The sequence below is a fragment of the Apis florea genome, unplaced genomic scaffold (assembly GCF_048593485.1).
Source record: "Apis florea isolate Af1SG1 unplaced genomic scaffold, ASM4859348v1 contig_3803_pilon, whole genome shotgun sequence".
NCBI classification, from domain to species: domain Eukaryota; kingdom Metazoa; phylum Arthropoda; class Insecta; order Hymenoptera; family Apidae; genus Apis; species Apis florea.
Genome location: NW_028256864.1, coordinates 2,199,900 through 2,212,748, shown reverse-complemented (window position 1 = coordinate 2,212,748; position 12,849 = coordinate 2,199,900). Strand labels below are relative to the sequence as shown.

At 31.8% G+C, this 12,849-nt stretch overlaps 2 protein-coding genes across 6 annotated transcripts in view; both read left to right on the top strand.

The window, feature by feature from the left end:
• The window catches only part of cv-c (RhoGTPase activating protein), a 315,849-nt gene extending 311,785 nt beyond the window's left edge, over nt 1-4,064 (top strand). For all 3 annotated transcript variants that reach the window (XM_086916699.1, XM_012492546.3, XM_086916700.1), the window contains 5 exons: nt 54-391; nt 570-721; nt 801-1,082; nt 1,236-1,415; nt 1,523-4,064. In XM_086916699.1, coding sequence (XP_086772825.1) covers nt 54-391; nt 570-721; nt 801-1,082; nt 1,236-1,415; nt 1,523-1,637 — 1,067 coding nt within the window. In that variant the 3' untranslated portion in view covers nt 1,638-4,064. The remainder of the gene's footprint in view (nt 1-53; nt 392-569; nt 722-800; nt 1,083-1,235; nt 1,416-1,522) is intronic.
• A 145-nt stretch (nt 4,065-4,209) lies between these two features.
• Nucleotides 4,210-12,849, top strand: part of LOC100863240 (temperature-induced paralytic E) — an 86,198-nt gene continuing 77,558 nt past the window's right edge. Inside the window, exons 1-6 of one of the 3 annotated variants that reach the window (XM_086916704.1) lie at nt 4,210-4,500; nt 4,785-4,935; nt 6,140-6,289; nt 7,290-7,375; nt 7,510-7,680; nt 7,827-8,042. In XM_086916704.1, coding sequence (XP_086772830.1) covers nt 4,797-4,935; nt 6,140-6,289; nt 7,290-7,375; nt 7,510-7,680; nt 7,827-8,042 — 762 coding nt within the window. In that variant the 5' untranslated portion in view covers nt 4,210-4,500; nt 4,785-4,796. Of the gene's footprint in view, nt 4,700-4,784; nt 4,936-5,928; nt 6,290-7,289; nt 7,376-7,509; nt 7,681-7,826; nt 8,043-12,849 lie in introns of those variants that run through there. The other 2 variants (XM_086916703.1, XM_086916705.1) reach the window with 2 other exon arrangements.

Genomic DNA, 12,849 nt, shown 5'->3' with positions numbered 1-12,849 from the left:
ACGATTAAGAGGTGGAGCGGATAATTACAGGTGTGTCGATAATTGTGTTGCAGACGTACCTGTTAAGCTGCGGCCGGACGCGGTGCAATGCGTGCTCCTTCTTCTGCCAGACGAGCATCGGGAGGCGTTGGAGACTCTGCTCGATTTCTTGAACCACGTAGCGAGCAACGCTCCCTACAACCAAATGACAGCCTCGAACCTGGCCGTGTGCCTGGCACCGAGCCTGTTCCACTTCAACCACAGTAACACGAACGTGACCAACAGGTCGAGCAGCGTATCGCCACGTAGGAGAAAGACCGTGGGCATTCCCGATCAGAGGGAACTGTCGGAAAACAAAGCCGCTCACGACTGTCTTCTGTATCTGGTCAAGATGCATCGTGAATTATTCATGGTGAGTGGCTCGATGCCGAACGTCCAGGTCGTTCGAGAGGAGTCGTTCATCCGTCGTCTCGAAACGGCGATTCTGATCAAATTCGAATTCGAGATATATATTTATATATGTATATACACATCCTCGCGAGTCGAAAAGGAAATACGAGTTGATTCTTTTCTTCTCTTGGTTCCGCCAGGTTTCTTCGGATATGTTGACGCAGTGTCATTTTAATTATATGGAAGAAAGCGTGCCGGTCGCCTTGGAGGAACTGGGATCTGAACTGAAGCAAGATTGGAGAGGATACCTTTACGCGTGTACCACAGCTTTGTTGAAAGAAGCGCGCGAGAAGTATGTATTATACTCGAAGATACACTCCTCTCTGAATTTTTTTTACAAAGAATATTAATCTTTTCCTTTCTGTTCGCAGAAGTCGAGGATGGGTCACTGTGAACAATCCAGCCGACAGTACGGTAGAAATGGCATACAAGAAAGTGGGTGACGGACATCCACTTCGACTGTGGCGAGTGTCGACTGAGGTTGAAGCTCCACCGAACGAGCTTCTTCATCGTGTACTGAGGGAAAGGCATATCTGGGATCCTCAGCTTTTGAAGTATAGATTGGTCGCCAAGCTGGACACCAACGTGGAGGTCTTTCAATACGCCACCGGGAACATGAGTCCTCTTCCTGCCAGGGATTATTGTGTGCTAAGGTGTGTGTTTGAATTTATTCTCAACACCGATATTGAATCGAATAGGCGAAATAATGACAAATGAGCAAAAGTGATTTATAAAGAGTTGTTGTAAAAGAGGGAGAATAGAATAGATTGTTGTTATGTTATGTAACGTTGCTGCATTGCATGCAGATCCTGGCGTAACGATTTCCCCAAAGGGGCCTGCGTCATCGTAGAAACGTCCGTCGAACATCCGGATGCTCCTGTTATGCTTGGTGGAACACGTGGTATTGTTTTAGCATCGCGCTATCTCATCGAACCTTGCGGTAGTGGTAAATCACGGATCATGCACCTTTCCAGAGTGGATACAAAGTACGTATATCTTCTTTTTAGTTCACTTTCGTTATTGAGAATTCTTACTTAGTTTCTTCTCACTAATGTCTGTCTTCGTTTTTCTTTCTTTTTTTTTTTTTTTGCAGAGGACGCACTCCAGAATGGTATAACAAAAGCTACGGTCACCTTGCTGCCCTTCACCTCAGTAAAATTCGCAATTCGTTCAAGCACACGACAGATGGCCCCGAGAGTAAAGTCTGAGAGGAAGCAACCGTGCAACGATCACCGTTGCACGGTCCTTACACGACTCTAGAGGAACAGGATGATCAAAATCAGGAACACAGGATCCTAAAGGATGTGCGACAGGTTCAACCCACCATTGACGAGGAATAAAAGAAACATCGATGGTCGTATCCAACTTCATCAATACCATGACCAAGAATTTAAAGGATATTGAAGAAAATAATGGATCTACGAGAAAAATTCTCAACTCGTTATCGAAGATGAACCCCATCGCGCGTTTCTCGAGTTGATTAAAACAATACTTATAAAAGAAAATAGAGGAAGCGAAATAGCGAAAAAAAAAAAAAGAAGAGAAAGAAAAAACAAGAAACGTTAACGATACCATGCACAAGCTTTAATCGATGTGAAGCAATTTTTGTTGAAGCCTGAGATGTATAGCGTTAGACCTCGAATTATTACTATTATTAACCATGTTGTTAGAGGATGAAAAAGAAAAGAATTTATTGTTATCGTAATTATAAAATTCTCTCTGTTTGACGTTTTATTGTCCAAGGATCTTGCCGTCCAGTGATCGTGAAAGTCGTTAAAAAAAAAAAAAAAAAAGAAAAAAAAAAAGAAATGGCAGGAGACCGAATTAAAATGGGCTAGTACATGTTTCCCCCCTGTGTATGTAGGATATAATATATTATTTTTACAAGTATCCATAATCCGATGTTATATCGCTAATCGAAGTTCCGCGAACGAAGCTTTTATCCTCGGCGATAACAAATATAATAGAATTTCGTCGAAGTAAGAAGAAGAATGCTGCTACCCTTAACGAGTAAACCGATGCCTTCTCGATGGTTAACTAGATGATTTTAATAATCGTATCGATTGAAATATATACGCGAAGCATGTAAAAGAAAAAGAAAAAAAAGAAAAAAAAGAAAAAAAAGAAAAAAGGACGTAAAAATATTTTTCGATCGTAGTTATGCTACAAAATGCAGTCTGTGTATTTTCCGCGTCGCACGATGTTTTAATCTCACCAAATGATATATAAGCGAATATTAGATAGGAGAAAGAAGTCGCGCACAATATTATATTTCACCGTTATAGCGTATAAGAAATCCCTATTTTGTATGTTTCTTTCGGACCAAATGCCAATTTTTCTATTGTATCATATCACGCTGTTGTATCGAGAACATGGTTCTTTTAGAACGATTCTTTTTGTAAATGTCACGACGATTTAGACGACCAGGAGAAACCGTGTGTAAATTATTCGTACGTTATTATATGGGTACGCATTATACAACGTGTGTATGCGTGTATATTCTCTATTTATATACAACAAAGAAAAAAAGAAAAAAAGAAAAAAAAAAAAGAAAAGAAAGATTGACACAAAACGAGAAACAACCGTCGTTCAATGCGTTCTGCTTGTGCGTTCCAATGTTTCCAAATTGCGTTTTTTTTATCAGATGGTCGTAAATTACGTCCCTCCCCAATCACATGTACCCTATTATTCACGATTAATCCGATTTAATCGAGCAATGCGAAAGGATTTTGAGTAAACGTGTAAGTTCTCGCGCCTTTCGCGTAAGGGCGTTTAAACCAATTTAAACCTCGTGTTAATTAAGCAATCGTCATTGTCACATTCTTATATCGATGTTGAAGCGTTGAAAAAAAATTTGTCACAGAGTTTATTGTTAATTGTCCACTCTGAAATTGTAAATGTGAATTCGGCGGTTTCGGGAAACTGTTTTCTCGGCCAGTCGACCATTTAACACGAAATCGTCGTTGTTTCGAAATAACGTTCGTGCATGCACCATGATTAACGCATATATATAGGGACCACCTTCGTTCGGACCCCCCCTTCATCCCCCCGCTAAAAACACCGTAGAATAAAACGATAATAAGAAGGAAGGAAGTATGATATATACCGGATCGAGAAGAGAAACGACCTGGATAAAAAGATACACCTCATCGAATTATAAGTGTATTTTAACATAATACTAGTCAACTTACAATTTAGATGAAGTTTAACGAATACGGATATAAGTGTATAGATTTTTATTCTACGAACGTTACGTCGAGAATATTTAATTATTATTATTATTATTATTATTATTATTATATTAATATTATTATTATAATATTATTGATATAAAGTAATTATATATGGAGAAGAAAGAAATATATCGATGATATTTTTGTGTCCAAAAAACGCCAGTAGGGAGCACGAATGAATGAAAAAGTGTATGTGAGTGTGTGTATGCGCGTGTTTGAGAGAGAGAGAAAGAGAGGAAAAGAGAAAAATGAAGAGAGAGAGAGAGAGAGAGAACACACGTCTGCATGTTTCTCCGTTATTTGTAACGATATATGACCGTCTTTATTCTTGTAATCCGTGTTTCACTAGAATGTAAATATGTATATTATACAATAATGAAACACGATTATATACTCATTAAACGAGATCGTTTTATTTTGTATACCTTATTTGCTCGTGCATATTTAATTATACCTCTGTAAAGTGTATTCTTCGGAAACAAGAAGTGATCAGACACGTAAGTTATTAGTTTCTAGTTGTGCAACGGACAACAGATGCAGTTAAAAGCGGTTTATCGCATTTCGAGCTGTTTAATCGATACTTCGTGTTACCAAGAACAATACGTCAGTGTTACTGTTCACGTTCGTGCCACGATCCTGCCGTTTCTCGATCATCTTGCCGGATATAAGCCGCTATTTTCGCTTATTACCGTTGTACAACACGTGCTTTTTACAATATCGCATAGATAAACTTTTCAATTGCAGTTGAACAATCAATTTTGGTGTTTTTTTTTTTTTTTTAATCATCGTTTGATTGACGTAAAGTAATTTATTATATATTGGACTAGCTTATCAAAAGGTAACCTTTTAATCAATATTACAAGTTTACTTATCATTAGTTTATTAATCTTCAAAAATTCAGAATGTTAATGGATTATGATTAAAATAGAAAATCTTTTCATTCGTTCTATTCGTAACTAAATCTTATTATAATCGTAATGACAATATCTAATCCATTCAAACTATCATTGAACACAAGTAAAGTTCATCTCACGTTAGTTTTACTTCTTTAAAATAAGATGAAATATATATTAAAGGTAGGAGCCAAAGTCAATCACTTGTGAACCTATACTTTGTTCCAAGCTTTCCGAGAAAATGGTTCGATTGCACGTGAAAAAAGGCGAGGAGAGCCATTTTCTGTACGATACTCACGTGGAGGCTCGGGTTGAAGACATTATATACGACATTACCATCATTTACAACGGCCGACTGAAGGTTTCAAGAATATGTTACGGTAATGATCCCTTGTATCTCGAACGAGAGTGAATCGGGTCGAGAAAGATGACATATCTAATAACGTGGCAAAAGAAAACCTGTCCGCCTATCCGTGAAAGTTGCACTTTATTTAGGCACGGACGGCCACAGGCTCGCGAGATAAGTGGTATAAACTGTCTCGAGGTAACAGCGTGCAACACATTATTATCATGGCCTTTTTTTATTTTCACGTCTGTGCAACGTCGGCCATTCGAACAATTTTATCAGGAATTACCCATCCAATGCCAATGATTTTATTAACGATAACGAGTTTACGTATCCCTTCATTTATTCTTCGATTATGCCATTAATCCAATGACGCGTTTTAATCCTGCTTATATATTGCCGCTTATTTATTCATTTTCATTAAAGTAGAAAAGGTTTACGTCTCTATCCTGCTTTGATCCTTCGCTATTTTCAGAGAAGAATTCCATTTTTTATTTTGATGAACACTCAAGAGATTTTATTTATATAGAGTTATATTTTATAAATATTCTACTGAATAATATGAGGAGGGTTTACTACAGAAAATTGCTGCATAATATAAAATAGCTTCATTTTCTACCTTGTTTGTTATTTATACTTTATTTGTTTGTTTTTATATATGTTGTTTGATTATGGTATAAGAACTGTTACCGACAGTTTAATTTTTTTAAAAACGTGATTATTAAGTTTTAAGTTTTATTATTAAGATTTCACGAAGAGAAATAGATGTAAAAAAATATTTCATAATAATTTTCACCCAACAATCGATCGCTCTTCCACGAAATCATGAATAGGTTCAAAAGAAGAAAAAAAAAATAATTTTATTATTAAATTATATTATTATATTATTAAATTCTCAATCAATGATCATGATAAATTTACGAAATTACGAATACTTATGTGATTGCATGTATACCCTAGCACAAATTCTTATAGATTTCGAAAATATTTCTCGCGTTCTTAAAGTAGACCTTGGTTCCTATGCAATTGGAACACACTAACGTATGAAATCCATTAATAATTATCTCTCGGAGAAAACTTCACCTGCGGCTCGTAATAATACCGCGTAATAAGAAGATCGAGTTTATGAATCCATCCATCGTGGCCGCAGTGTGATATTAGTCACACGTCGCGGCGGGATAGTAATTACGCAAAATTACGCTTAACCGTGTACTTGTACATATTCTTTCGAAAAATAGAAATCGAGGAATTGATCAAGCACGGCACCATGCTGCCTCATAATATGATGGGACTTACCGACGAACAGGTTGAAGAATTGAAGCTCAAGGATGAATGGGGTGAAAAATGTGTACCGATGGGCGGTTGGACCTTCAACAAGGATGTTATTGGTACGTAGAAACAAATCACTTTTAACACTTTGACACTTTTAAGACACTCGACGGACGACTGATTAAAATTCGGAATGTCGGAACGAGCGCGAAAAATTCGGCAAGATTCGGGTAGGATCGGGTTGCGCGCGTCGCCGACAGTTCGTCTAACTTCGGTTCGGCTCGGCAAAAATCGGGCGTTCGAAAACGCGCGAGACAGTATTGTGAACAAAGAGAAAAGGAAGGATCTGTCATTATTCGTACGTGATTAATTTTTAATTTGTGCTCGTTTTGATATATAATACATAATTCATCTACCTTTTGTTCATCTATTTCTAAAATGTAAGTACAAAATCATATAAATTATTTAATACTTTAGTTTCTCATAATTAATCTAAAGTAGTTGAATGTTTAACTCATAGTTTTCTATTAATCATATAGAATATAGTTTTGATAGGTTAATTATATCATATATTATGATATATATTTCAATTATGCATACATATCTAGTTTTTTCTTGATTGAAACGATACACTGAATGATATTGTAAATAAATATTCTTAAGTATATGACAATTTTTACGAACACTTAACCTTAATCTTCATTGTTATATATTTGTATCTATTTGAAGTAAAGCAAAAAAATTTTTATGCTATATGTTCTGCTTTTACGATATTTACTAAGTAAATAATTTAAATCATAAAAAAGATAATCATTTTTTAGATCATGTGGTTATTTTAGTAAGTAACCAAAAGATTAATCTCGTGTACACATAAGAAGTATATAACGTGTATTTTCAATGTACATAAGAAGGATTAACGATGCAGTTTATTTTATGTTGATCTAAACAGCTATGCTTAAGGCTCATGCAAATGTATAGTTATCGGAAATACTATGTGCGATGTAGACAAGAAATTGGCTTAACCAGAATTTTTGTTGTCTCGAATGGGCTTGTAATGGTAGCATTAATTGCTCGCCAGTCTCGGACGGAATATAACCACAAGCGATTTCCATGTTTCAGGTCGGAGAAATGGCAAACAACCTAACACGAAAATGCAGGAGGTCTTGAAGAAAACGATCGAGGAGGCACGAGCTATGGTTTCGAAGGTAATTACCTTGTGTCTGTGTGTGTTCCTCGTTTCTCGTTTTTATACTACTCGAGAATAGATTATTCCTATTTTCGTTTTATGCATTATACTAACGTGTTTCTGTAATGTTTTTTGTCATTTTGTTATTTATAGAAATTGATACAGCAAGAGAAATTGGTGACGCAGAAAACAGTCCAAGAAGCATTAGACATTCTCAGAGGTGCTGTGATGATCGTTTATCCAATGGGACTTCCGCCTCATGATGTCATTCAACAAGAATTCGAGAACACGGAGGATTTGAGCGGAACTCAAGCATCGCTAGAGGTAATAATTATTAAGTTATAATTCTTAAGTTAAAATTGTATCAAATATTTATAGCATTTGAACTTTATTATAATTTTTAAAAAAAATTTTGGGAATCATTGTTTTCTATAATTTTAATACTCAGAGCTGATGATTTATTATTATAGGTCATCGACGTGCAATTGGCACAACTTTGGTTCTCAGGAAAAGAAATGATAATAGGAAAAAAATTAAAGGATTATTTGGGGATGAATGAAAAGACAAAAATCATTGTGAAACTGCAGAAAAGGGGAGCTGGAAAACCTGCTCGTGAACCATTGATGTCAGAAGAAGAACGGAAACAACTAATGCTGCATGCTTACAGACGTCAAGAACAGCTTAAGGTAAGTGAATTTTTCATTTTGTTGATAAAGTAGTTTTCTTCTTTATACATATATCGAGAGATAACTTTCGAATTTTAAATCTACATTTTTTGCTTATAATTTTATAGTTATATCTATAATTTTTAAATTTAAAATTTTAATAATCTTTTAATTTTTTGAATCGATAATTTATAGACATTTTAAAATCATAATTTTAATAGTATAAGAGAACTTTAAAGAGATATGTAAAATAAAACAAAAATTTAACATAGATCATAGATAGTGTATATATAAAATTTTATTTGTGATTATATTTTATTTATTATTTTAATGTATTAGCAGATGATAATAGTTATTGAATAATCATTAGTTAATTAATTTTACATTATAAACATACTAAATATATATTAAATAATTATTAAAATATTTACATAAAAGAAGAAAGCTATTTTGTAATTATATTTTGCATGCTAACTAAAATATTCACTGATGGTAAATATAAGATATCCTTTCATCTTGCAGGTAAGTTTTTAAATATTTTTTTTTACCATACAATATAATTATTGTATATTATTTTATATTTGGATACACAATATGTCACATAACAAATGGTTTATTATAAATAATTATCACATAGAATATATATTTTAATGCAAATATTAAACTAAATACTTACAATGAATTATATTAATTTATCAAAAAATTTAAATGTTCAATAATTTATGTGAATATTTTATTTATTATCCTTATTTATTTTGACTGAATGAAATATATTTAGCAATATTTCATTTAACGATATATCATCATTATTGATTTGCGCGCATAGACGTATTTTATTATCGATCATCAATGTTCTTTTTAAAGTAGGTTAATTCATTTCAGATACAGCCCATGAAATAATGAATAAGAAATATGTGCTGTTAAATAGTTATTTTTATTTTATATCACATTTACAGGCTGTATAATTTTAACATACCATGAACATTTTTATCTATATTTTTGTAAAAACAACTATTAATTATATTCTATTAGGTATTATTATTATATCATTCGATTAATTGGATTTCATGTGAAACCAATTCCAAAATCAATAATTTAAAAATTCTTTCAAAATTTATCCTATTGCGTTCACAGAATTGTAATTTTATATTATGTATATTTCATTCGAATAACATAAAACTTTTATTGCGTGAGATAAATCAATATACATTGAATTCAACATATACAATAAATAAGGAAATTTCGTCAGAAATATAAGAGTTCCATGTTTAAGGAATATTCATGCTAGTTGAACGAACTCGTCAAACGATTCTTCTATTTCTGTTATCGATCAATAGCTATAATTGCGTGATTTCCATTTATGTTACCAGGTACATTCAACCATGACCTATCAATAATAGAATTTGTCTTTGGTCATCCCTCTTTTGCATTGATATGTATTTCACTTTGTTCAAGTTCATTCTAATTTAGTTTCTAATTCAGTTTGTAAATAATTTTACGTAATACTTTACGTGATATCCAATAGTGTAATTATTTCTTTATACATTTCATTATCATATCATACTTCGTTTCCATTTAATAAATTATTCTTATTCGATATTTCACGTTTCTCGTGCTCGTAATTTTCTCAAAATAAATTTTGTATATTTCTTTACTGTAGCACAGCTATGTTAAAATAAAATCCAACTTCTTAATAATGCTTTGAATTCAAAGTTGAATATTTAATAAAAAACAATAAGCTTTTAATGAATACACTGAAAATTCTGTATTCATTAAACTACATTTATTACGAGAGATCCTTTATACGTAACAAATTAACGAGTACGATAAGAAACGATCTATATAATGAAAGATATTAAAAATATCCTTTTTTCTTAACAAAATAAATAATTTTTTTTAACACGTACTATTCTTAAAACATTTAAACGGTAGTAATATTGCAACGGTATTGTTAATTGAGCACGTAATTATCTCGAAAATAATTAATTCTGTCTCGTCAGGTTTCATTATTATTGTATACAATATTATATTGTAACAATATAATCTTGTTATTTTTCACAAAGTAATAATTGTCATTACGTTTATTATTTTGTTCGTTTGAAATTTTACATTCACGTAATTTGCAGTTGTAAAAAAAATTAAAAATTCTTCGATCGATAGAAAAAGAAAGAAATTCTTTTTTAAGCATTTGGTGTTAACGTATCTACATGTGTGTAGATTTCGTCAAGGTCTTTGATTACATTAGTGTATCGATCTGATGCTTTCGAGTAAGGTCTGAACTTTATCTGGTGTAAAGATGCTTTTTCTTTCGAGGTCATTCAAATTACCACTATATTAAAGGAGTAAAAAAGAGAGAAGGAAACGATGAAAGGATAGGAAAAATGAATAAATATTGTTCGATTGGTTGACATGTTGATCTGACACGATCTGAACGTACTCGATCTCTCGACCTAATTTCAAGCTTGATGATTGTCAATGGAACTTGATTTTGTTTCCTTTTTGATTAAGGTGATAGGTAATTAACGTTGGATTTTTAGCCCAGTGAATTTTATAAATAGAAAAAGTAGAGCAATCGTCGATATTATCGACGTAATTAATAAACTCGTAGATATAATATTATTTTTTTCCTTGAATATTATTAAAATTTATTAAATTTATAAATGTATCGTATGAAAAAAGAAATTTATTTACCGTATAATTGATCATTACATAAATATAATCATTCTATTCTTTGAAACGTGTCCTCGAGAAGAATTACGGTAAAACACGCAAACAATTGCAATGTTATTGCGCTTTTATTCAATATTTGCTTTAAAGAAGAAAGTCTTTTAAAGAATTTTATTATTAAATCGACTTATCCCTGATACTTGAACTGTATGAATACTTTCGAATTGTAATTGAAAAGATGATTTATAATGTAGAGAGAAAGAATTTTATCTAGATTCGTACAGCTGGAGAACACGCGATGTGAATATACGAATAAAGATATATTATTTATTTCCATGCATGCTACGATTTTGATCGTATCGTGGATTTCATTAATTTGTATTCGAATTTATTCAAGAAGTATTCTTCATCTCAATATTTTTATTTCTATTTTTAAATGTCTATAAAATTGCAATTCAATTTATAGTATATATTTCTTTTTGCAATTCTATATTGTTTTTCAATTTCATCTCTATAAAGTTATTTTTTAGACGTGCAAATTAATTATCGTATCTTTTAATAACATCTTCGATCGCGTGCATATTCACCCTCAATGCAATGCATAACAAATCATTTCTTTAATAAGCATTTCTCGCACGTAATGAAACTGCTATTTACCTTTTAATACCCGCTTTTTCCTTCGATCTTTATTGAATGTGTAGAGAGAATATTTTTATGCATTTAATTTCTTCTTTAGCAGGCTAAAGAAAAGAAAAAAACGAAGTATGAAATAAAAAGGATCTAAAAATTTTTAGTAAACAATTATTTTATTATAAACGACACATATAAGTTGTCATTATCTCATACATATATATCATTACAAATATATTCAGACGATAAACGGATATAACATAAATATATATCATATATATATATATATTATTTATTTGTACAAGTACAGATCTATTCGAATTGTTTTTGTTTTTTATTATTATTATTATTATTTTAGACGCAGTTCACTTAACCCTTTCGCTGTTTTAACTCGATACATTCAAAAAATTCATTTGACTCATCTTTTCTCCAAGTTTAGTTTATATAACAATTATATAAATTTATAGTTGATTCGAGCTCCTCTATTTTATTGTTCCCATTTGATATTTATTCATTTTTTGTACAGAGATTTTCCCCAAGTAAGAATAGTTTTCAAATAGATTCATGGTGATTTATAGCGAAAGAGTTACGCTATATTCGAAGACACGAGTGATTATAGTTTATCGATTTTAGCATAAACGGAAGAAGGCACATAGAAATTTATTATGAATCTGAAAATTTGTCGCTCTATTCTTTGTCCGTATATTATATTTTGTTGAGAATACAGTATTCTTTCTTTTCTTTTTTTTTTTTCTACATTTAATTTTCACAGCTTATAATGTACAGTATTTCGTAAACGCAAGAAAAAAATAGATAAATTACAATTACTTCAAACAGAGATTTTGATAATCGAAAAGAAAAAAAAAAAAAAAAAGGAAAAGATCGTGTTTTAAACAAATTTGCTTAAAATTTTGATACCATTACTAGCGATACTATTAATTTTATATCAAATTTAATGATCTAAATTCGCTTAAACCGGTATTGACATATTACAACAGGTATTTCAAATTGTATTACATAACGTGATTAACAATGGATAGCTTGAAGCTGCAATTGCTGAATGACACATTTATTCGCGTAACAGCTACCATACTTGTTCCTGATCAATATACACGTTATATTTACATTTGTTTCGTAAATAGAAATTTTTATGTTGGAGAATGGTGTCGTTCATTCAATTGATACTGCTACTCATTAAATTGTGAATAAAGCAAAATTTACCACGAATAATTTCCGTATAAAATTCCGTATCATAATAATATACCGATACCATATACTCGATTTCAAAAAGCTAAATAAAAAAAAAATCGAATGTCTAATGATTAATTTTCAATTATGCAATTATCGCAAATGAAGGGCACCATTGATTTCCCTATAGAAAATCGTAGCGTTCGAAATATTAGTAAAATAATAAATCGTTATTTAATCCTTACTAGTTTATACTCTATATTTTGCTTCACAACACTATCAAAGTGTGAAATATAATGTGTACGTTCGTTGACAGTCGAAACTCGAGATCAACCGAGGTTAA